Genomic DNA, 25,484 nt, shown 5'->3' with positions numbered 1-25,484 from the left:
ATATTTTATGACTTCACACATTGATGTCATAAGATGGGAAAGGTGAAGAACTCTAGCAAAATTTATGATCGTTTCAATCTCGGACCACACATGTCTTGCAGAAATAAATCTTCACTGAATCTGCTCAGTGAAGAAATGTAAAATCTTATTTTTCATATTGTCTTTGTTGGTTTTATAGGAACTGTATAGAAAGTGATGCATCAATAGCAAAGCAGAATTCAAAATCTGTTTGTGCATTTTTTTTCTTTTGGTCTGACCATGCTCTGGGCAAATCTGTATTATCTTATGAAACCACTTCAGATTTTTGTGAGATATTTTGTACTGCAAAGATTTCTCCCTATTTATCATACTGGAATCTCAGTAATCCTGAGTGCAGAGAATGCTTTTTGAAATGTGTTTAAGTTGAAGAGAAACAGCAGAGCTATCCAAAGTATCTTAGTCATAGGTGCTCAAGTAATCCTGCGGGCAAATTATGGAATTCTGTTTATAGGCATACATAACTTTCATCTGCATAAAAATCTGGCAGTCCTATTAAGAGTTATTGAGGCTTTCAATATCTTCATATGGTAAATGAATATTTAAAATTTTCTTGAGAAATTTTTGAAGGCAGATGTCCAGATCTGATAAGATTTCATAAAATTGATAATCTAATGTATTTCCATAAGTTTCATCTTTATGTTTCTGTCTGAGAAAATGAGAGTAAACACTGTAAATGCATGAACAGAAGCTCTGGCAGGACCTGTGTGTAGCACTGTAGATATATTGGCATTTTACCCAAGTTATTGAGCACTTAGAGATGTCTCCTTGTCTTAGTGAACTGAGTATCTTGATGAACTGGTATTTTTGAACTACAAACTCCATTTCTGTCTGCTTGACAACTGCTGTGAGAGAAGTGCTATCTTAAAACTTCATCCCCTGTGCCCATATCTTTATTGCAATAAGGAAAACTCACTAGTATGCTTTTTTTCTATTCCGAATGCTTGAGTTTTGAAACATTTATTGTTATTAGAAATCACTTTCAAAGACACTTAGACAATGTATCAGGGAACAACTTCTAATCATTTATCCATCCTAAAATAAGGCTGTTTCCACAACTGAATTTGGTTTATTCTTTTAAGGAAAATTCAGTGCTTCTTCCAATCATTTATTTGGATGTGTTCAGTCACAAAGCTCTGTTATTCCAGTTTAGCAAAATTTGAAGTTTACGTGCAGATGAAAGCAGAATCTGCAAAGGAAATTGCCTGTTAGGAAAAATAGTACATACATTTCTTTAAGAAAACCCAAGTGATTAGTTAGCTATCTTCCAGCTATGCGCTTTGAATTCTTCCTATTTGAATATACTACTTCTTTTACATCTTAACACTGGACCTGTTACAAAAGACAGAAGCTGTCCTCTTTATTTTCAAATTACTGTCTTTTCTTTAAGCCAAAATATACATATTACATGCCAAATGGCTCCTTATTCAGGTAGGGAAGTAATAACATGTTCAGACGCGTCCTGGAGGTTGGGAAATTTGCCATAAAATATTTAGCTCAAATAAGCATCAACAGTTTCATTTTTGCTACTTTTGACAGCAATCAGATCTGTAATTAAACTCCATTAGCTTAAAATAAAGCAGAGCTTTGAAGATGCAAATTAATAACTGGACTTAATGCCACATTGACTATATTAAGAAGGTTCTGAAGCCTTGCCCACACTACACATTCTCCCAAATCTAAGTCCTTGGATTTAACTTGGGCTTGACTAAATCATTCAAATTAATCTTCACATCAGAGAGGTAATATGCTTTTCTTGAAATGAAATTAATCTAAGCAATCTGTTTTCCCCTTACTGTTGAACATGAAACTCGTGACGTTTGACTGTTATAATGGGAAATTTCTTTGTTCATAACCTGTTTTTCCTTAAAAAAAAAGTTTTGCAGCAAATTTAAATGCACCAGCATGCAACAAGAGTGAATTCATCCTCTACAAAGCCTTGTTCTAAAAAGAAGAAAAAAAAATCCAACTGGTACTGTGAAGGATTAAACCTCACAAAGAACCTATAAATGTTTGTATAATACACAGGCTCTGTGGCAGGATCCAATTCACTGGTTTCCTTTGTGCACAAGAACAATAAAGTCTCAAATAAATGCTTTGAGAGAGTACATAAACAAGTCTTTTAAAACAAGCAAATGTGTCCTTTTAAGACTTTCTCATTAAACAGACATGGGCTGATGAGGATACTGAGGCTACTTGTGCTTGTAAGAATGCCTGGGAAACAACCCCTGCTGTAGGCAACATGTTCAAAAGTTAGATCTAAACCACAGAAATACCATCTCCATAGGACACATTTCATTCTACTAAAAGTATGGAATCAGATTACTTAGGCCTTGCAATCATCAAGCTTCACAGAGTAAGACTAGGTAACCGAGACTCTTATTTTAACCTTCTCATGTTCTGCCAAGGGCTTTGAAAAGTGTTCCTTTCTTAAGTGTTCTTAAGTATCTGTAAAAATGTTATTTAAGATTATCCAGAATTAATGAGGCCTCAAAACTACTAATAAGACTGTTCCAGATGTTTGTGGTGAATTGTTCAGCAGGAAAATTAATAAAGCCATACTTACACAACCAAGCTTACTTTAAAGTACTTGTCTGGATCCGTCCTAAACCCATAAAAATCTGCCTCCCTAAAGTAGTGGTCCACAAAAAATCATGTTAAGCTTCCTCTTGCTTTCTTCATCAAACTTTTAAAATTGGAAACTGTGTCAAATTTACAGTTTACTTTGGTTCTGTGGATCACCATGACATCATGGGCAGTGAATCTAGATGTAAGTTTTGTGTGAATGATAATGAAAATTGTGACTGTATTGTCCCTCAAATTTGTCTCCAGTGGACAACTGTAGCAGGGAGAGTGTAAGTGCAGGGGAGCAACCGGCACTTACACCTATGGTCCTGGCAGACTTTATCTGAATAAAGGGACAGATTAGCTGAATCCCGAAAAACAGAAAGAGCAATTTTGTTTCTTTTTTTTTTTCTTTTTCTTTTCTTTTTTTTTTTCCTCTTTTGCTTGCTTTTGTGTGCCTGAGCAAACCCGAAACTTTCTTCTAAGTATGTGACATGGTCAGGGCATTTCAGTTCCTGTGCATTATCTTCTTTTTGTGGTATCTGTCTGTCTAAGGCTTGACTCTTCACCATGCTTAAAGAGGTGAAAAGGTAATTCCCTTATGACTTAAAGAAAAAATAATGCGTAAATGAGGGGAAATGTGTAACAAATCCCCAACTTTTTTTTTTCTATTCCCATTCTATGTCAAAAGTGTGTACTTCTAAATCTTGTACTTAGAAGTGTACTGCCACATAATGCATGCAGGAATAGCTACTTGGACGTAGCACCAAGTGCTAGTCTCTTTCCAAACAGCAATTTGTTTGCCTGAGTATTTTTTGTCTTTCTGATTTCAGTATTAACATCATAAAATATGGAGATAAGTGAAACATCTGCATCATTTAGGATTCTCCCTGAATGACGCACTGTTCTCTATTTGAAATATCCAGTATCCACCTTTACAATGACATGTTTTAATGAATGATATAGGGTATAGCCCCATCTTTGGAGGCTCGTTAGTGTCAGTGAGTTCTAAACTTAGGTCTGTAGGGGCTGGAAGAGGTCACAGAGAAGCAACACATGGTCCCTGCAGAATCGGAAGATGTGAGGAGCTCGTAAGTCCCCATGTGAATTTCTGCAATAGTGTGGAGGCTTTTCAGGGCAGAGTGGAATAACTTGAAATAAGGTGCCAGCTCAGCTGTCACCACTGGGGGCCACTGCTACTTAGGAAGAAAAAAGGCAAAAAGAAACTGCTTCAGGGACTACAGTCTCCACCCAGAAGGAAGCAAGTAGCTGCCCTTGTGTGGGTCTGCCTTCAGAGAAGGGATTTGCCAGAAAAGATATGCATAAGGAATTGAAGTATCTGGAGAGCTAAATGTGAAAAGGATGCCGAGACACTTTTGCAGTGTAAGTGATGGCAAAAGCAGCATCAAGTCTTTTTTACAGTGCTATCTATGAGTCCTGTGCTGGCCACCTATCCCTGGCAAGTAGCTTGCATAGCAATTTGCATTGCGTAGTGATTTGTTAATCTCTCTCAGTCAAAAAAGGTTCATTGTCACCCTTGCCTCCGTTTCTTGCTAGAAGAGGATTCAGGCAATACAGAGGAGGCAAAAACTAGAGAAAAGGTCAGGTAGGAGGTTTGGGGGGATAACTAGAAAGCAAGAGGAGTTGTAAAATGATAGGATGGTTGGAAAAAAAATATGTACAAAGCAAAGTGGAGGACTTTTCTTCATAGTCTGAGATAGATAAATTTTCTCTTAGTACTTTTTGTACAAGCAGATACTACTGGAATAGTGCAAAACTGATAGAATAATGTGTTCCCTTAGGGAATCCTAAGGATTAAGAGTCTTTGGATGGAAAATCTTTCTCACTCCAAACATTATTCACTATAATATTATGCTAAAGAGAAATTACCGTTTTAAAAATCTTTTCGTACAAAGTCTTCAGTCTTATATAGAAACCAAGGCCTGTTTTTTTCTTTTATCGTAGATGTTACTGTTACTCATTGATTTCAGAGGGGATAGCGCAGATACTTTACAAGTGACAAGGGAATTTTATGCCACAACCATTTGTCATACTGATGCAATATAAATGTTCCAGGGAGGAGTATTTACATGTCATAGGAGCAAAATCAGCCTTTCAGTGCTTAGTGCCAATTTTTAGACAGCAGCAGATTTTGCTCTGAGTGGCAAAACCATGCAGGAATGACATCTAGGGGCCAGTTTTAGAGAATATAATCCTTTAGAAACATACACAGAAAAGGAGAACAGGGGAAAGAGGAATCACTCTGCCCCCTACTCTGTGGACAAAGGGACACAAGTGTTGTTGAAGTTTGTATGTTGTTCTGTCAAACACTTAGGTATCTCTCTGGCACAAAATAAGCGTTGTCACACTGTGCTGTTGTCAACCCAAACCTCCAGGGCAGGTTGGAGAAGCCCATCACAGGCAAAGGATAAGAAAAGCAGGTGTGGGTCACTGAGGGATGTTCCTGACCTCCATCCCCTGAGAGATCGCTGGCACTGGTTCTGCTATTGTACAGTGTTAATTAGATCATTCTAATTAATTCATCCGAAGTGTAAATTAGGAAGGAATGAAGATAAATTACACTAATACATTTAACCCCACACTGTTTATTTAGCAGTTGGAGAAAATAATGTGGTTAAAAGAGTCTAACAAGGCAAAAGCCCAAGACACAGCTGTTTAATAGCATTAAAAATGAGATCTCGGCCTGTGCTGCGGGTACAGCTTGTTTGCATTTAAAAGGGTTGCCAAGATAGCTGTACTGGCAAACCCTGCTAGTGTAGATGCAGCTGATATGGACAAAACAAAACAAAAAATGTATTTTGGTTGCTGAGTGAAATAGCCTGCGCTGTTAAGTGGCTTATTCTGCTGGTGCAGTTCTGTCTGTATTAGAGCTCTTGCTGGTCTGCCCAACCTCTAAATGTCAATAGAGCCATATTATAAAGTTTGCTATACATTCAAAGGTCCAAGAACTTGTCTCAACACAGAAGCCAAAACAATTAAAGTAAATGGTGAGTAGAAACTATTTTGGTTGAAGCAGCAGTACTTCTATGCATAGCAAGCTGGGTTTGGGTTGAACAAAGAAGTTACTGTGACCCCAATTGTTTCAAGTCAAATGTGTCACAAATTCCTGAGAATAAAACAGAAAATATTTGGGGTTTTATATGCCTTTTTTTCTTCAGGGCCACACTTCCATTCCATATAGTCATTCTGTAAGTCATTTATTTATTAAAACGGAGAAAAAAAAAAAAGAGATTATCAGCTTCACAGGAAGGGCACTTTGAGAATAGTGCCAATTATCTTGTGATTTGTGATAAAATCACGATATTTAGCAACACTTCAAAGATTCCATCTTTCCTGGTGTACAAATGGTAGGAGAAACATGTTTAAACTAGTTCAGTGGGCATGTTAAACTATGTCCTGGGATAGGCTAGGCCAACTTTGTTTCCAGCAGTGTCAAAATATGGATTGGCCCATCTACAAAACTGGCTTAACCAGAACCAGTTTAAATGTGACCTGGCTTCGTTCTTAGACCAGCATAAACAAGGCCAAAGACTTGCCTGGGGCCAGGTTATAAGGCAGTTGTCTCTTCTCTGGTAGCCAGGCAAACATCATTACTTTAGCTCTGTTTTAAGCCATACTTACCACGTGTTGTACTTAGTTTTACCCCTGTGCAGAAAGCAGCAGGGGCACTGCTGGCCCTTTTTGTCCCACAAGCTTGTGTGTGTGCATCACCTCAGCGATTCAGAGAGCTGCTGCTGTGTTTGGTTAAGTGTTCCCAGGTGTGCATTTACAGAGAGAGGGCTCTGTGGTTATAGTTTGTTCTTCTCTCCTCCCCATTGTAGCACTGCATTACATAGTACATATGCATACAATTACACGGGCGCAGAAGGATCTGGGGGGCTGTGGAGTTGTCTCCCCAACAGATGATGTGCAGCTTCATCCAGTCATTCTGTCCTGATTAACTCCAACAGGTCTCTTGTTTTATGGAGGATAAGGAAGTTGAGTACTTCATCTGGTCACTCATAGAGGATTATTAGCTTGTTCTATTCAAGCTGAATGCTGCGCAAATCTGGCAGATGTGGTGCAGGCAGCCTTTTAAGTCTTGTGTGTTATCCTCTTTTCAGACCTCATTTTTTCACTGACCATTCCTCTTGCTTGTGAGCAAAATCAGTCTTAACAGTTCAGATGTTGTCTCTGAGCGGTGGGTTGGGTGACATTATTCAAGTTCTGCTTTCCAGTCATGGTGATTATCCTGCCGTTTGAAGGGAGGAGAACAAATCTGGCACTGTAGGCAGTGATAGGTCCCTGTGTTTGTAGTCATTCTCATAGGATCATTAAATCTCTCTTTTTTTTTTTTTTGACATCAGATAAAGGAGAATTCGTGACAGTGGAATGAACTGTAAGGGCAGCAGGGTTCAGGTGGAATCTGCATGGTTTGTTTGGAAAAGTGGGAAAGGACAAGGTGGAAGGATTTTATGGGAAATATTATGAAGAAAAACCCAGAGTCATAACATAGATAATCCTATGTGCGACAGAGGTCAAACACAGACAGTCTAATCCAAAATCCACTATTGCTACTTGACTCAAGTATGTGCTGGATTATTGTGTGCCATGGTGTCTGTGAATACCTTTTGAGTGAGGCTGTTTACAATTTCCAAGAGCTTCTCACACTTAAACAGCTTTGAAATATACTTTATTAATACATACAGACGTGCAATTTCTGCAGACCTTGGAATCGACAATTCTTAATGTCATAATCAAACAGTAACATAAAAAGAAATAATCTATGTAACAAATTGCTCTTTCATCTGATCCCTATTGGACTGTGCTCCCCATGCTTGCAGGTGCCTCGGGCACTCTGCAGTTGTTCCGATGTGTCCTGGGCTGCCTGCTGCTTGTCGGCAGGCTCTGGAGTCCAGCAGCAGTGAGACGAGCAACCGGCTGCATGTTAGGGAGCTGCTTACGGGGCTTTTTCAACCAGCAGTAACACAAGTGGTATTTCATTGTGAGGATTGAATGAATTCTCCTTTCTCTCACATACAGCTATTAGTTTCCTGTCAGTGGAAGTAAAATATCTTCCTTGAAGCTTTTTATAAACCAATACCACTGTTTTAAGAATTAATATTATGCACGATGCCTAGTGAGCTGTCCGGCATTTGTCCTGTAAAGAGCTGCCCAAGGCTGTTATGTAAACACTGCTGCTGTATCTAGAAGATGTTTACTTTTGAACCTGGCGTTTTGCACACGTGCGTTTTTCTCGTGCTTCGTTAACTGGGCTGTAATTAAAGGCCGCAGCGGCACCTCGCCCCGTGGCCCGGGCGGGCGGTGGGGCCGGGGAGCGGCGCAGAGGCCCCTCGGCCCCTTCCCGCTGCCGCGCGGGACGCGGCTCGCGGACCAGCGCTGCCCGTTGCCTCCCGCCCCGCCCCGAGTGTCACCAGGCTCTTTGCATAAACGCTTCCCCCGCCCCCAGCCCTTATAGCCGTCCCCGCGGCGCGGCGGCCAGAGCCGCGGCCGAGAGCCCCAGCAACAGCGGCGCGAGCAGCCGCCCCTTCCTTCCCTCCCATCCCTGCTTGCCTGCCCGCCTCCCGGCAGCGACGCCAGCTCCGCCCGGCAGCGCAGCGCGGCGCCGGCAGCCGCGGCGCCCTCCATGCGTGGAGCCGCGGAGACTCCCACGCTCACCCGGAGCCGCAGCCGTAAGTCGGTGCCCGGAGACCTGTTGCGGTGCCGGGCGCGGCCGGGAGGCGGGAGGGCGGCGGGGCTGAATCCGCCTCGCTGGGCTTCTGCTTCCGCTGCTGCTCCGCTTCCCCGCGGCTTCCCACCCGGGCTGAGCTGCTCTGCCGGTCCCCAGCGCAGCTAGAGCCCGGCCCGCTCGCTGTGCCCCTCTGCCGGGAACCGTCCTCCCTCCTGCTCGCAGCGGGGGCCGCGGCAGCGCCCGGGAGATGCTGGGCAGCTAGTGCAGCGTCTCCGGTGCGCGGCTCTGCGCGGGACGCGCCGCTCGCTGCGGAGCCGGCGCTGCGTGGGGGTCCTGCGGCGGGGCCGGGAAGTGAGCGAGCGCTTCACTGCTCCCGGCGCCGCTGCGCGCCCCGCGCTCCCGCAGCAACTTCTGCACGTGGCCGTTGCTCTGCGCAGCTAAGCAGATGTGTTTAAGTTCATCGTGCTGTTTCTTCACCGCGCTGGGAAGAACCCCAGAAAGTGGTTTGTTTTTTTTTCCCAAGGGGTTGGGAAACGTTCGGACACTATATGTATTGAACTAGAGGGAATTTAGATGTGGGTTTCTTTGTCTGCATGAGGCAAGCAGTAATGCAGGAACAGCCTGCTTTGCTTTCGTCTCAGCAGGTCCCAGGAAGCCACGGAGGCTTTTCTGAAGGGGTAGGTGGGATCTGAGTCCTATTAAAATAAAGCCACACTGTGGATATACTGGTAATTTGAAAATAGTTGATTTTTTTTCATTTGGTGTAGGTAGAGACTTGCATGCTGCAAAGCTGTTAAGAAGTAGGGCAAGGAGGCTGTTTAGTCTTCAGCAGTGTTTACTACTGGGCTGCTGTGACAAGTAGCTTGTTGAAGTGTAATTATAAATCAAAGTCTTGGTTCAACCTCTGTTTCTAGATAAAACGTGTATCTGTAATTTACTGACCGCTTCTTCTCTTTTATATACAAATATTATTATTTCTAAGGAAAAATTGCCTGAAGGGAGTTGACTCATTTTATTCAAGATGAACATTTGCTCACTGACTGTGTAAATTACCTCCGCTAAAGTATTTGAGGCTTGCATAATTTCCAACACCAAACAGAGAAACTGGAGATGTCATTTATACATTTTAATTTTCTTGTAAGATTCTGGACTAAGCTAATTGTCAGAAACTGCAAAGAGGCATGTGCATAGAAACACTGCTTGTTAGTAAATTATGGTAATTGCTTTTAAGGGTATTTAACTATTCCATGTGTGAAGTCATCTTAACAACTGCAGTGGAGAGGAAGAAGATAGGTACAGATATGTATCTTTGTTCTGTTTGGGGAAATACATTAGCTTATCTGAAATGTGGATTGGCATGCCTTGAATTCTTCCCAACAGAGAACATTGCGATGATACATACAGTGTTCTGGGAACAATTCAAGAGCAGCAAACAGGAGATATGCAAGTGTTTCATAAGAAATGCCATTGCTCCCTGAAAGACCAACTCTTCTGCTCAAGTGAGGTAAAGCTGAGTACTTTATTAAGAAGCCACATGCGAGTGCATCTTATCAATTTTTACAGTAGCATTTGCTACCATGGTTGTGGGTGGGCTCAGGCAGCTTGCAGTGATCTGTTTGCTACCCTTGTATGTTCTGTAGCTCACTAACCTCCAATATATGCACAATTGTGGAGTGGTATGTGGTGTGTGGTGATGTTTAAGCTTGCTTGTGTTTTTTTGTGATTATGGTTCCATTCAGAAATAGGCTTTGCAAGTTGTGCTTGTTCAAGTACGCAGCCCCACGGAAGATCTGAACTCCTGTGTTTGCAGTCTTTGACATGAACTCTTGCTGTCCTATTTCAGAATCCTGTGTGTGTCATTAAAAATGTTTTCAGTGTTCTCTGGATTCCTGCAAGGGCTAAGGAGAGGAACTGTGTTCACACAGATACCTGACGTGACAAGATTTGGGTGTCTGTGTTTCCACCTAACTGGGATGGGGAGGTGGGGGCATGCCATTCATTGGTGCTGGTGTGTGGGCGCAGAACAGCCACCCCTCTCCCTGGCGATGGAGTTGGAATGCTGCAGAAATGGGTCCTTAGCCTGGGGAAAGTTGGTCGGGGAGAACCAGTGCATACTATATATTACACTGTAGTAGCATTGATACTACTGAAATAGCATTGATAAAACGTCTGGAGAAGTTTTAAAACCTGTGGGGAGATGTTTTGCCAATGAAGGGTTTGTCTTCCCATTTGTTGGTGTACTAATATTTGAAGTTGTGACCCTTCCTGTGATCTTGTTGCAGGCTTGAACCTGAGAGTTTATGGTCAGTATAATCTCTAGGATATAGATGAAATGGGTGATTTTAGTCTGAGACTAGTGTTTGGGATCCATGAAGCCTTTTGAACTTTTACTATTGAACAGATAATGAAATTGCCTTTAATGCAATTGTATTTTCTGTGTAACTTGTGTTATGAAGACAAACCAGACTCTTTAAGTTGTTCTGTGATTAGTGTTAATGCTTTGGATAGCTTGGTCTAGAGAACATTGTTTAAAATAGCTTTCCAAACAGTTGCATAGTAAAATGAGCTGGATAGGCAGCCTTGTGGCTTGAGTGGCGAGATTTCACAGAATCACAGAATGGCTGAGGTTGGAAGGGACCTCTAGAGATCATCTAGTCCAACCCCCTGCTCCAGCAGGGACACCTAGAGCACGTGGCACAGGACTGCATCCAGGCAGGTTTGAAGATCTCCAGAGAAGGAGACTCCATAACCTCTCTGGGCAGCCTGTTCCAGGGCTCTGTCACCCTCACAGTAAAGAAGTTCCTCCTCATATGGAGATTAAACTTCCTATTACCTGTTACCCCTTGTCCTGTCACCGGCTGCCACAGAGAAGAGCCTGGTTCCCTCTGTTTCAGGTAATTTTGGGTTAAGCACTGTGTTCCTAATTGTGTTGCTCCTTCCTTTCAGGCCCAGGAAGAAGCACTGGGAAAGTGATGTCCTACAGTAAGGAGATGGGCTATAGTAGTTTTGTGGTGAGGCAGTAGGATATGTAGTGGGTCTCAGCCCCTCCTCATTTGACTTAATGTGAATGGTATATCACAAACTTAGTTACCTGCAACAAGCCAGTTACTCTGTACGTTGACTGCAGCATAGCCAATACTGTCCTCCTGGCTACCTGTGATAACCTGCAGTTGATGGAGAAGCATGTATATATTTCATAGATATATTTTATTTAATATTATATACATTTATATAAAACTACATATAATATTATAAATCATATAAATGTTTTAATATGTTTTCATTTATGTTTATATTCATACCTTTTTAAAAAATACTCTGAAATAGTCCATTGTTTAAAGTCACCTGTATAGACTTTTTTAATGGATTCTGGTCACGTGAATCTAGGAGTGTAAATGTATTTATTAAAAAATAATAGTGTGCCTTTTTGAGGCTATATATGCTCTTGGGTTATTTTGTTTGAGAACAGGTGATAACTGTTTTCTTAGGAAAGGTGTGAAATGTGGGAAGATTTGTGCAGTTCTATACTACTTAAATATACTCAAGAATATGAGAATTCTTCAGTCTGTGAAAGAAAAATATATCCATAATAAAAACCTCCATAAGTGGCCCAGGTCATGTGCTGACTTTGGGAAGTGGGAGTTTCCCAAGTAGACTCTTACCTTGCTCATTATTGGAAGGTACTGTAGAAAGGATGCTGGGTAAGAGTGCGTAATATTAGTTAGGGAAGCTCTGTTCTTTTCTTTCTCTAAGTTTCCTCTGCAGTCTGGGGAAAGATAAGTGGGACTCTTAAAGCGGTGGTAAGGGCCATGTTTTACGCTAGCTCTGTATGTTGCATCTCCTCTTGCTTGTTTGCTAGCAATTCCTCCTTTTCCCAGTGCTCCATACTACCTTGGCTTGACTCTCCTTATCCTTGAAAACTTCCTCCTCTAATGGTACATAGATGTGCCTATCATGGCAGGAAATGGTAATACTCTCCTCTGGACAGGGCCTGAGTAGCATTGTGTTTGGGAGGAGTAAGGCAGCAGTGCCCAGTGTCCTGTGTTTTGTCTCCCCAAAGTAACCAGTGGCTGCTCTGGTTTACACTCAAGAGTCCTGACTCCAAACGTGGCTTCAAAATAGAAATGCTTTGATGACTTCAACTAATACTCAAAATGCTCCTACCTGCTGACTCTGTCTGTGTGTATTCTGTACGGCTCAATAGCAGGCAGCTGCTGGCAAAGATTAAGATTAAAAAATACTACAGCTAACTTGTAGAGGCTTTTTATTATTATTAAATTTGGCAACTAAATTTGCTTGCTAGGCTTTCATTTTAAGGTTCCCTTTTTCATTCTCTGATGTTGCATATGGAATCATTATACCAGAGAGAAGCTTCCTAATGGGATTAGTAGGTTTTTGTTCCCCATGCAGCTTTTGACATTCCTTAGGTATTCTGTCTGGTAGCTCTTCCTGCTATGATTCAGTACAGGAGAATGTTTCAAGCATATGCATGTGTACATATGTAATGAATCAGCTGGACTAGATTGGGGAAGGGTGAGAAAATCATTTCTGGTTCTCTTCTCTTCCCCTCCAACTTACTTGCTTACTGTACTCTTATGAAAGTTGGAGATCAGGTTTCCCAAGATAAACCTGCTCTTGAGCAACAAATTTAGAGTCTGTCACTTAGGAGAGTCATCTTACAAACAATAAACACATGCCAAAGGTAGATGCAATTCTTTCTTTGTCCACTCATCTTTATCTTAGGACTTTTTTTTTCCAGTGAATAACAACTATGTTCATTATTCTTTTTACATAACAAAAAGTGCAACTTTCTCAATCTTATTACCTTTTTCTTCATTTATAGGTGTGGAAGAAAATGTCAGTCAGCATGCATGAGAATCGCAAATCTAGGGCCAGTACTGGCTCCATAAACATATATTTATTCCACAAGTCATCCTATGCTGACAGTGTCCTTACACACTTGAACCTTCTGCGGCAACAGCGACTCTTTACAGATGTCCTTCTCCATGCTGGAAACAGGTCGTTCCCCTGCCACAGAGCTGTCCTAGCTGCTTGTAGCCGCTATTTTGAAGCCATGTTCAGCGGGGGACTGAAAGAGAGCCAGGATAGCGAAGTCAACTTCCATAATTCCATTCACCCGGAGGTCTTGGAGCTCCTTCTGGACTATGCATATTCCTCCAGAGTTATCATCAATGAGGAGAATGCAGAGTCACTGCTGGAGGCTGGCGATATGCTAGAGTTCCAGGACATTCGGGATGCTTGTGCAGAATTCCTGGAAAAAAACCTCCATCCCACCAACTGTCTGGGCATGCTGCTGCTGTCAGATGCTCACCAGTGCACCAAGCTTTACGAACTCTCCTGGAGGATGTGCCTTAGCAACTTCCAGAGCATCAGTAAGAGTGAAGACTTCCTGCAGCTGCCAAAAGACATGGTAGTGCAGCTTCTCTCCAGTGAAGAATTAGAAACTGAAGATGAACGGCTGGTATATGAGTCAGCTCTCAACTGGGTCAACTATGACCTGAGTAAGCGGCACTGTTATCTGCCTGAGCTGTTGCAGACAGTCAGACTGGCTCTCTTGCCAGCCATATACCTTATGGAGAATGTAGCAATGGAAGAACTTATCACCAAACAAAGGAAAAGCAAGGAGATTGTAGAAGAGTCAATAAGATGCAAGTTAAAAATCTTACAGAATGATGGAGTGGTCACTAGTTTGTGTGCCAGACCCCGAAAAACTGGCCATTCGCTCTTTCTTCTGGGTGGCCAGACCTTTATGTGTGACAAGCTGTACCTGGTGGACCAAAAGGCAAAGGAGATCATTCCAAAGGCTGACATCCCAAGTCCCCGGAAAGAGTTCAGTGCTTGCGCCATCGGCTGCAAAGTGTATATCACAGGAGGACGGGGGTCAGAAAACGGCGTCTCCAAAGATGTGTGGGTGTATGACACTCTTCACGAGGAGTGGTCGAAGGCGGCTCCCATGCTGGTTGCTAGATTTGGGCATGGCTCTGCTGAACTCAAGCACTGTTTGTATGTAGTAGGAGGACACACTGCAGCAACTGGTTGCCTTCCAGCTTCGCCTTCAGTATCCTTAAAGCAAGTAGAACAGTACGACCCTGTGACCAATAAATGGACCATGGTTGCCCCACTCCGAGAGGGAGTAAGCAATGCAGCTGTGGTCAGCGCCAAACTTAAGCTCTTTGCTTTTGGGGGTACCAGTGTTAGCCATGACAAGCTGCCCAAAGTTCAGTGTTATGATCAGTGTGAAAACAGATGGACAGTTCCAGCCACCTGCCCACAGCCCTGGCGCTACACAGCTGCAGCTGTTCTGGGAAACCAGATCTTCATTATGGGTGGAGATACTGAGTTCTCTGCATGCTCTGCTTATAAGTTCAACAGTGAGACGTATCAGTGGACTAAGGTGGGAGATGTGACAGCTAAGCGAATGAGCTGCCATGCAGTGGCATCTGGAAACAAATTGTATGTTGTTGGAGGCTACTTTGGCATTCAGAGATGCAAAACGTTAGACTGTTATGATCCCACGTTAGATGTATGGAACAGCATAACAACTGTGCCCTATTCATTAATTCCAACGGCATTTGTTAGCACATGGAAGCACCTCCCCTCATAACTGTGTGTACGTTGCAATTAGAAATTACCAGGTAAGAAACAGCACTTTTGAATTCCACTATAATAATGGTTTTGCTTTTCAACAGCAGCTCTTGGAGAGGGTGAGTATATTCAATCCAGTTTTATAGCTGGAACAACTGAGGCATGTGTATTCAGAGGCTGTTGAAAGTCAAACATCAAATCTGTGACATAGACAGAAATTGAAACTAGTTTGCCATGCCTCCTGCATGAAATTCCTATTATGGGCCCTTTTGCTGTGATTTAAATGTTAAAAATGTTCTTTTGGCTAGGCTGTGTATTTGCGGGGAAATACAGTTAAGCTATAGGAAATCGAATCCTGTTCCGCATTTAAATACTACATGTGTTCTAAACAAGGTTTACATGCCGTTTTCCTTGTTATACGGGGCAGGTCACTGTTTATATGCAGTATGAGGGCCCAAAAAGTGATGTTGTAAATTCCAACTTGAAGCCTAATAGTGAAATCACTGGGATTTCCAGGCAGCCTTAAGGGAAAGGTGCTGTCTTCCACCTATGGAAGGGGCTTGCCAGGTGCCTCAGGCCTCTTTAGCCATCTCACCTAGACTGCCAGGGCTGCACCTGCCTTGACTAGAGTTGAACGTGGCCCACTGTCATGCTGCAAAATAGTTATGGTCATATATGTCAGACTAGATACAGTGTCAGGAAGGCATGCAATTAATATTGCCAGCTGACATAATTACCCAGTCCATAGCACACACTGTTCCAAAACAATTTAATTATACATAATGGGCCAAGCTCTCACCAGATGCAACTTCAGCATTGTATCTCCTCATGAGCATGTCTGAATGGGCCTTGCTTGTTTCATTGTTATGCGTTCTTGAATTTTGGGAATCGAGGAGAAAAAGTTGATGCAGAAACACTAAAGAAAGCTGAGCGTCTGCAAGTATGGTAGATGTGTACACAAGTTAGCCTATTTTTTCAGCTATTTCTAATTCTTCTGATTTTTTATCTTTTCCAGAATTACATCACTTAGAATAAGTCATTGACATTTTCCAGAGGTATTAATTTAGTTATTCTGTAACAAATCTGGCAGACCTCCTCCAGTGTTGTATTCTTCCCCCAGCCTAATTCATTTGAGACTTCAGTGCATAATCATAGTTAGAACAAGCTAACCAAAGAAACGTAGTGGCAAGCTTAATCCAAAATAATCCATCATCTGTGAGGGGTAATTTATTTTTGGATTTGAACAGTGTACACTGTGACCATGAACTGAGGCAGGTTAGAAGGAACAGGCCAAGCAAATGCAGTTGAAGTAATTAAATGAGCTCTGCATTTGCATATAAGTTACCTAGAAATTCAGACTGATGTTGTTTCTCTGGAAAAAAAGAGCAGCTTGTGTTTAAAACTCCTTAGGTTCTCCTTTTGGGAACAAATCCTATTTTTTTGGGGTATTATTAGCAGCTGGAGACATGTGCTAACTCTTGCAGTAAAAGTATGAAACCCAAATCAATTTGAAGCAGTGTAGGTGTAAATATATACCTAGACATACAACAGTAGTTGTGAAATTACTCTGTGGAAAAGCCAAGGATTAATCATGCAATCTGACTTTTAGCTAGCTGATCAGGAGTTTTGATTCATTAAGCACTACTACGTTGGACCCACGCGAAGTAACTCATCAGAGTAGAAATCCAGTGTGGAAGTGGGCTGTGTTGTGCTTTTAACCTTCTCCAACTAGAATAACCATCTGAGAAATTGCTCTGTCTCCTTTCCTTTTGTTTTTTTCCCAGGCTTATCCTTGTGTAAGCAGGGCTCTGGATTCCATGCAAACTCAAACCCTTGAGATTTACCATATCCTGAATGCTGGGCAATAATCACAGCTCCCTGATAGAGAGCAAATAGAAACCTTGATTTCTTTGAGATGACTTCCTCATTAACTGGGGATGACATCTTTAAATCCTCAGTCAGTTTCTATTCTTACTCATTTTCAGCAGTTTTCAGTGTTATCAGAACAGTAGTACTGAATGCTCATACTCAGGTCTGTGCCAAGAAAAATATTGACTTATTCTTCTGAGACTGACTTAATTTTTCTAAAGTTTACAGTACATAAGCTGCTGTTTTATTTTGAAAGATAGTCTTCAGAGTATAACCCTGCAAAAAAATGTAATATGCTTTGCAGTATCTTGTTAAATGCCATTATTTTTGCTTCAGTAACACACTAGATAACTGGATGAAGGCAACCGTAAACTGAATTCTCTCCAGTGCTGTGTGCTCATCCAGAAAGTTTTTTCTCTATGACTCCTGCTGCTTTGTCAGTGGGTGGGAGAGACAAAAAGGAAATTACTTCTGATTACCGTCTGTTTTCATGGTGCTGTGTGGCCCCAGTCAGACTGCTTTTGGGAAGACTTTAGTCAGCTTTGTCCCTTTCCTCAAACTTGGGGCTTTGGAGTAGGTTGGATTTTTTTTTTTCTTCCTCTTTGGAATTATTTGTAACTTTTTTTTCCCAAATTCATCCCATGACAGGAAACATTGTTTTGGCTTCAGTGTTGATATGTACACTTCAGTGGGAAAAATGACATGGTACCCCGAGGAATGTCTAGAAAAGACTAATCAACACTAAGTGCTGAAAACTTTTTTGGAAATAATGAAGATTGTCTGTTTTCAAGCCCACAATGGCAGAGACTTGATTCTTGGGGTTGTTAAGTAGGCTGCTGTATTTCCTGTTGTTCTTAGACATCCATCCCAACCTGACAGATATGTGGCATAACCAAATGAACCATGAATTCACTGGAGCACCTATGCTTTGTAATGGTGTAGGGTTTGCCCCTCAAAATTCTAGCAGAGCTGTCAGCAATTATCCCAATAAATGGATGATGGTTTACAGCTTCATAATAAAAGAAAAGCACAGTCTCTATGTCCATGGGCTGAGTTTTCCATTGCCTAATCTATTTTTATAGAGTACTTTAGGATGGCATTGGCGCATGGTGCATTGCTGTGTGAAAAGAAATGAGGCAGAGTTTTGCTGTAACAAATAGCAGGGAAATTTTAAGGGGATTAATATGCCTTCTCTATATAGTGAATAAAGTCAGTTGAGAGTTCCTAATGGTGAATGTAGGCACTGGTGTGAGACACCTTTCTGTCCCCTTCTGTTTTACTCCAACCAGGTTTGTCTTGGTCCAGGGATATATTAAAAAACTCCCTGCACTATATGTTTAAATGAGCTTTTGTGGGAAAAAGTCATATGAGGTTATTTTCACTTAAACAGTCCACAAACTTGTACATTTTTGGGGGGGAGCATAGAGTAAGATGCGGAGTCCATCAGACTCAGTATTAGGCTGATGCAATTTGACTTCCTTTCTTTTTATCAAAAAAAAGTCAAATAGTCTTTCTGGGTTTGGTTTGATGGTTTGCAGGGTAAGGCTAGTTGAATAGTAAAGGCAGAATCTGACCTAACTATGTACTTGGCTGGCTTATTTATCAGTAGTTGTCTATTAAACAGGGGCACTAAATTGGGGGTGGATGGAAGGGAGGGAAACTTGTGAACTGGATTGTGTCCTAAACCTAGTTTGTAGCTTTTCCTTGACATCTAACAAAAACCTAATGCAATACTGTCTCAGCAAAGCTCTTGAAGTCTTTTTTTAATTTTTTTTCTTATCCTCCCTCTCTCATTCTTTTAGTTATACTCCATTATTTGGAGAAGAAAATTGGAACCTCAAATCTGGAGAAACGGTTTTAATGAAGAAAAATCGTTCGGCATTTGAAGAAAATCCATCTGCACCTTGTAAATTATCTAATCTCTACATGAAGGAACAGGAGGAAAACACTGTCTTCAGTCTTCAACACATGGTTTATGAATGAATGAATGAACCTATGATCTGCTCCTTGTGTTGATAAATGTGGATTAATGCCAATATTAATCAGTCCTTCAACAGAGAAGAAAGCTCAGCTTCTGTGAGCTATGCAGCACACAACCCTCAATTTTCATGGACTCCGCTGTTTGTGTGCGAAATCCGCAGTGGTCAGCGCCCCTCTCTCTCTCTCTCTCTCTCTCTCTCTCTCTCTCTTTTTCTTGAGCACGGGCCCCAGGCAGGGGGTCACTGCATGCAAAGATGCTGCAGAGCCCCTGTTGTGGGGCGAGCACGGCCGTGGGCAGTGCCCGCATTGTGATGTCCTCTGGGCACTGAGTAACCTCCTCTTTGGTACAGAACTGCGCAGCCTGACGTATTTTGCAATAGTGGAGAACGAAAGTGATGTCCCCGAAAGGCTTATTGTTCCCTTCCCTCCGTGTATTTATAAGTAATTTGGACTGGCCCCTTCCTGTTATGTTACTTGTTGTAGATGCAGTTATTTATTGTTCCGTGCTTGCATGCTGAAACAATGCCTGCAATTGTCTACATGTGGTCAGGGCTTGTGTGAGTTGTTGTATGTTTTGCACATTTTGTGATCTCTAACTTGCTCTGCTGCACAAAGGAAGAAAACTGAGTAATGGCTGGATGTGGGAGAGGGGTGGCTTACCAGTCAGAAATGGAAGGATTACAAGGCAGGATCTTAAATTACACCCATACTAAAGGAAGAAGCCATGGAGGACACTTTCTCAGGCCACCAGCTCCCCAGGTTGCATGTGGGGTGTCTTGTAGATGGTGTCCTTGCTACATTTCATTTGCTGCTCCTGCCTTTGAATTTCTAGTCTGGAAATAGCCCAAATCACTTACAGCTCTCTCTTTGTGCAGCTTCCTGATTGCAACGCAAATACTGTGGAATAGCTTCTGGATACCAAGCCCAGATGAAGTCATTGTCCAAAGTTATTTATTTATTTATTGGGTTAAAGGGTGGGGTACTTACGATATAGCCACATTGACCTGAGTGAGTAGAATATGCCTGATTCAATAATGAGAACAAAACACTTAAGATAGGTTAGTGATGAAGTCTTAAAAAAAAAAAAAAAAAAAAAAAAAAAAAGGCGGAACAGCAATTTTGCACTGGCTGGGTAGTCTTAATTCTCTGGATTTAAGAGGGGTAGCTGAGTGGTGAGGTGTCAAACTCCCAAGCATTATATCATGAGGATAGAAAATGAATTTGATGCTTCTTAATCTTAGAAATAGTCCTCAAATTCTGCTGTCTTTTGTTTTCCATAGCCAGGTATGTCTTGAAATATTTGGGTGCTCAGAAGTGTCAGGTACAATCTTGAGAAGCCAAACTTTAATTTTATAAAGAAATTTGCTTGCTTATCAGCCCTGTTTTGAGACAGATATGAAGCTACTCTTCCTCCTCTGGATTTCAGAAGCTTATGTTTCACAGATGCTTTCTTTGCCAGATTCTGTTATGAAGCATGTATCGTATTGTGCTTTTTTCCAAAGTGTTTATAGAGCCCAATTTAACTGGTGCATTCAGTACCATGGTTGTTGTATGCCACAGTGTAAGTAAAAAGTTTGCATGTGTGCATGCAAAACAGAAATAGTCACATTGGTGATGCCTGCCTTTGTGTGACAGTGGTGTAGCTGTATTTGTGAAAACTTTATCATCTGAAGTATTAACACTGGTCACTGAAAATTTCTCTATGCTGCCTTACGTTTGACTGCTGTTTGGAATACATAGACCTTTACATTTCAGAAATCAGATATTTGGAGTTGTGCAAGCACTGGGAGAACACTGCTTATTATTGAAGGAAATGGCTTTTTTTTTTTTTTCTCAAGGTAAGGCCCAGCTAGATGTGAACAGTTAAAATTATAGTTCCTCTGGTTAGATTGTTCTGTTGAAAGAATATATTTTTATAGTGGTTAAACTCACAGCCTTCTCAGAATTGGTTCTTTTCTCTTACATGGATTTTAAGCAATGTAGAAACACCTTAACTGTAACCCTTTACTTGCACAGATTGTCCTATTAAAGTAAACAAGATCGAATTGCTATTGCCTTTCATCTTGTGCATCACTCCTGTGAATGCAAAGTGAGCCATAAAATCAGATTTCCTGTGTTTTGCATGTGCTCTTCCCAGGCATTGGTCACTGTGTGAACTACAAGGAAGTGAAGAAACAGGTCCCTAGGGGACCCCTTGCTTAAGCAAGGGCATGTATCTTCAAGACCTGTTTTCTCCATCAAACTGCCTGCAGCCCAGACGTGAAGCTGTTCTGTGTCTATTCAGCTTGCAACACAATTCTGTTTGCTAGCACCATGCAACTTCCTAAAGGAGGATGAATTTTCGGCACCTGTTTCCAGAGCTGTGGTCGGCTTTCAAGTCGTCAATTAATTCCTGTGTGTAGGCTGAGGGAAGCAGAAGGCAGGGTGGGCCTGTGGCTCTGCAGGGAATATGCTGGGCTCTTGCTTTCTGAATTGATGTGGAAATCCTGGGTAGCTACTTGACCGTTCCAGTCCTAAGAAACACGGCACACTTTCAAGCAAATGCAATTCACAGTGGAGTGCACACAAAAACCTTGGCATGAGACGAGAAGGTTCCTCGTATTTTGCAGGCTGGTTGCTGTAGAAACGTACAACAAAGGACAGCCTTCCTCTCCTGGTATAATTGTGTAGCCCCTTTTCTCTAGGTCTGACACCTGTCTGAATAAGAGTGATTAGAGCAGAATAATGTTCCCTTTCCTGGCTATTGAAGATGTGGTTCACGTACTAAAAGAAAACTGTACAAGTGAAGAAGTAAAATGTCTGTGTTGTGTATGGTTTGTTTGTTTGCTACTACATCTTAAGGTTTTGTAAAACTTGCTTTTTTCACAATGTGAAACTGAAGGTAAATAAATTATTAGAGATTTTTCTCTTTGGGTCATTTCTTTTGAAGATTGTCTCACTTTCTTTCACTTCCCCCCTGCAGAAGTGTTTTTAATCCTGTATAACGTCCTTTTCCTCTCCTTTTAATAAAAATATACCAGCAACATGCAGTTCACTGCTTTGGGTTAAGCTTCTGCTTCAGTTGCAGTTCCCTTCTCTTTGTTCTGTTCTGCTGCTGTTACTGTGATCTGTATGTCAAAGTTCAGTAGTTAAAAGGCTGAGAGCCTCAAAACATTTAAGAACAGGAACGAACTGCAAGTTCAGTGGTGCTCGCTGTACAGTTTAGTGTCTGATATGACTTGGAAGCAGAATTAGGCACCCCAAATCCTTGATAATTATTTTTGAGGAAAAAAAAAATGCTGGTGGTATGTAAAACATTCCAGTTCTTTTATATAATACAGACACATAGCCAATCTCTTCGGTCATTTAAGTAGTGTGGGTTTTTTTGTTTGTTTTTGTTTGTTTGGTTTTTTTCCCCCTCACGGGGGACTTAGGACCTTTCTGCCTTAAGAGGTCCCTGGCTGCTCTCCACATCTAAAATCAAGTTGTGCAGAGGCATTGCTGAACAGTGGTACAACTTGGTGGTCCAGTTGCCCAAGTCTGATTAGTATTGGTCTGTTGTCCAGCCTTGAAAAGGCTGTTCCACAGATGTCTGTCCATCACTGTGGAGCAAAGGACTAAAGCATTTCTTCCTGACTTGCTCTTCTCCTGCCATCTCCTTCTTTTGCCTATGCAGTTCTCAAGAAGGAAGTAAAAGCAACAAGTCTTAGGAGATGTCTGTAGGTCACAGGGTGCTGGAGATACCAATACTTGTGTTGCCATCACTAATCTGTGCAGCGCTGGACAGCACTGAGTGTGCTGCCTTCTGAGCCTGGCCACGGAAATGAAACTGTAGCGCTTATTTAGCAGAGGCAAGAGGAAGTATAGCAGGAGGGAGTGTTGCTTCCTGCAAGAAAGAACTCTGTTAAAATCTCCTAATCTTTCTACCTGTTTTTAAAATTCCTGCAGCTGCACCCCAAAAGTTGAAGGCTTCTTTAGGATAATTATCTTCCCAAAAGAGTAATCTTCCCAAAAGAGTAACAGTCACAATATTAAGTGATTTAACTGACTAACTGCTGTTTAGGTACTGTGTGTTCAAGGTTTGTGCAATCAGCCTCGGACAGGACCAGAATGCTTATTTTAGAGAATTTCGAAATAAGAAAAATACTAGCATAAAACAGCCTTGGAAGAGTAGGGAATGATTAAATGAATTATAGTGCAAATTCTTGGCTTAAAAATAACCTCAGTGTTACTGGATTTGCATTTTACCAGGACCTGGGATGCTTTATAGCAGCATTAAGTATGAAGAGCCTGCAGTAGCCTGAGGCACTGGTGTCATTTTAGGGTGCTAGCTTGCTTACTGGAGGACTGTCATGGATTCAGACACTCTTTCTGGCTTTGAATGCCCAAGTCTTCTCGTACTCGAGGTCTGATATGCATGGTGAGAATTTAAAGTAGCTCACATTTAAATTCAAAATAGATAGCTGATAACCTGTAAAATAGATACCTCCAAGGCATCGGCGCTATTAATGGTAAGTATGAATACTAAATGTTTCAAATGAGTAGAAAGGAATCAGCTCATTAGTACTGAATAAGACTCCATCCAGCATACCTGGGTCATCAGCCCTGATCTCAGCGTCTTCAAGGTTTTGTCTAAACTAGTAAATTGAACATACCTGGGAGCATCTCTCTGAGCAACCCTTCTTCCCTGGGAGCCAGAGTAGCTGCATGTGAGTTTTTTTGGGCTCTGGCTCCTGAGCCCTCCCTGGGAACACTTTGGAGAAGTGCAAGTTTTCACAGGCTAAAAACACGCCAGGGACTGTTTCATCCAGTTAGAAGAATGGACAAACCGTGTTCCCTGGCCTGGGAACGTTCCTGAGCATCTATTGCTGCAGTTGTAGCCAGGATGCCCGAGCATTATTGTGTTTAGAGCCTGGGTAGCTGGGCAGAAGCTGCCTGTCGTAGTGTTAGTGACTAACAGTGCTGCTGAAGGTGGAGGAGAGAATGCTGTCTTGGAGTCACCAGGACCTTGATAAATGGAAAAGATGGATTGAGAAGGAATGGATAGACATTGCTTCTTCCAAGGCTGTGGCATGAACCTTTAGAAGCACTGAACGAAGGGGAAAACTCGTGTATGTGAAGAGTAGCTTGTTCACCTGAAGGTAAGAGATGGAAGGATCCTTAGGGCTTTGCAGCAGTAGATGCACTATTTTCATGTTCTGGTTTAAAATAAAAGCGAAATACAGTAAAAGTTTGTTATGAAAAGATAGCTTAAGTAGTATTCACTAATATCCATACATGTGCTTGTATATTTGACCAGCAAATACTGGGCAGCATAATGAGACGAGCAAAGGCTCTTTGATCTTGAAGGATCACTAGTCTCCAGCTTAACTGGTGTATTGTTCCCTTTGGCGCTTACACTTCTAAAACCTGTAAAATTTGCTCCCCTGTAAGTAAGGGTGAGATCTAGAATGATAATCTGGTCTATCGTATTTGTGCGTGTGCATGCGAAACGTACCGGAACAGTGTGCAGTGTATTCAGATCTTTACATGTATGTGTAGACATGGCATGGAGTAAAACACAACACCCTCAATGGTTAACACGCACGTGCACAACGAGGCCATCTGTTCTGTACGTGCCTTTAATAATGGCCTGTGAATTTTAAAGTATCAGTATTTAAATGGTATGTTTAGTCTTAAGGCTAATTCTCCTATTTTAAAATGTACATAAAACATGACTGGGAATTGAAATGAGTGGTCAGATAAATTATGAAGCTTTTTCATAATCACATTTATACTTTTGGCTTGACATTGCTCTGACAGTCTCAGGAAACCAAATTAGCCAATGTGTCCTTTTGTGTTTGCAAGTGTCTAGTAAACCTAGAAACCACAACCTTTATCTCTGAAGTGATGAGGAGCTTGTGAAGGAGGCAAAGCAAGTGGAATTTCTGCAGAGACCCCTCCTAACTCTACCTCTGTTATCAGATATTCAGTAAATTATTTCACATGTGTGTGCTAGGTGAAGTTCACTGGATACTTCTAATAACTGTGTGCAATTCGCGGGTCATATACAGTGCTTTGATTTAGAGGTGAATTTATGGCTGACTGTTGCTCATTTTAGTGAAACAGATCCTGAAATAGGCCCAAGTCACAAAGACAAGCTGTAAGATTTAACGAATCTACAGTTTCTTCTGAGAGATTTCAATGCATCTCATCACATTTCATCACAACAGTTTCATGCAGGACTAAAAAATATTTAGTTCCAGCACAAGGTTGGGAAGCTGATAGATGCTGGAATTTTCAAAGCATTCAAATGGAGTTGTAGCACAGCCTCCCTGGATATTTTCAGTGTCTTATCATAAAGCCATAGCATGCACTATTCCAGTGAATGATTTTCAAGCTTCTAAGGTTTTTCTGTAAGGCTGTCTGTGAAAAACTTTTCTTCTTCTTTCACTCATGGTTAATTGACTTGAGAAGCAGTTAAACTGTTTACAGAGTTGATGTCTCCCAGGATTAGCAGAAGGGACTTGTCACAAGGTAAACAGAAATGGGCTGGCATTTTATGCAGTGGTCTCACTTAGAGAACAATAGTTTTTTTTAGGGAAATGGTTACTCTTTAGCTAAAGGCAGCTGATAGGAAGTAGATAGATTTAGAGAGCTGTTGGTAGCAGAGTATTTACATACAATCAAAATGTGCTCTGTAGTATTCCTTAAAATTTTGAGAGGTACTGAGCAAAAGAAAGAAGGATACAGGTCTGCCTCTCTTTCTTGAAGTGAT

The 25,484-nt window shown here is 41.6% G+C and overlaps 1 protein-coding gene across 1 annotated transcript; it reads left to right on the top strand.

Annotated features, from left to right (window-relative positions):
• Positions 1 to 8,184: 8,184 nt before the first annotated feature.
• ENC1 (ectodermal-neural cortex 1) lies at positions 8,185 to 18,813 on the top strand. Its single transcript, XM_088535623.1, has 3 exons — positions 8,185 to 8,294; positions 13,137 to 14,949; positions 18,571 to 18,813. The coding sequence occupies exon 2, from the start codon at positions 13,149 to 13,151 to the stop codon at positions 14,916 to 14,918; it is 1,770 nt and encodes a 589-aa protein (XP_088391749.1). The 5' UTR covers positions 8,185 to 8,294; positions 13,137 to 13,148; the 3' UTR covers positions 14,919 to 14,949; positions 18,571 to 18,813.
• Positions 18,814 to 25,484: the final 6,671 nt, after the last annotated feature.

This window comes from Tinamus guttatus, unplaced genomic scaffold (genome assembly GCF_059628265.1).
Source record: "Tinamus guttatus ecotype Peru unplaced genomic scaffold, ASM5962826v1 Tinamus_guttatus_pri_ptg000637l, whole genome shotgun sequence".
NCBI lineage: Eukaryota > Metazoa > Chordata > Aves > Tinamiformes > Tinamidae > Tinamus > Tinamus guttatus.
Note: the sequence above shows the minus strand (reverse complement) of the source record. Positions and strands in the feature narration are given on the sequence as shown.

Coding starts and splice junctions, on each gene's coding strand:
- ENC1 (XM_088535623.1), top strand. CDS start 13,149: ATGTCAGTCAGCATGCATGAGAATCGCAAATCTAGGGCCAGTACTGGC.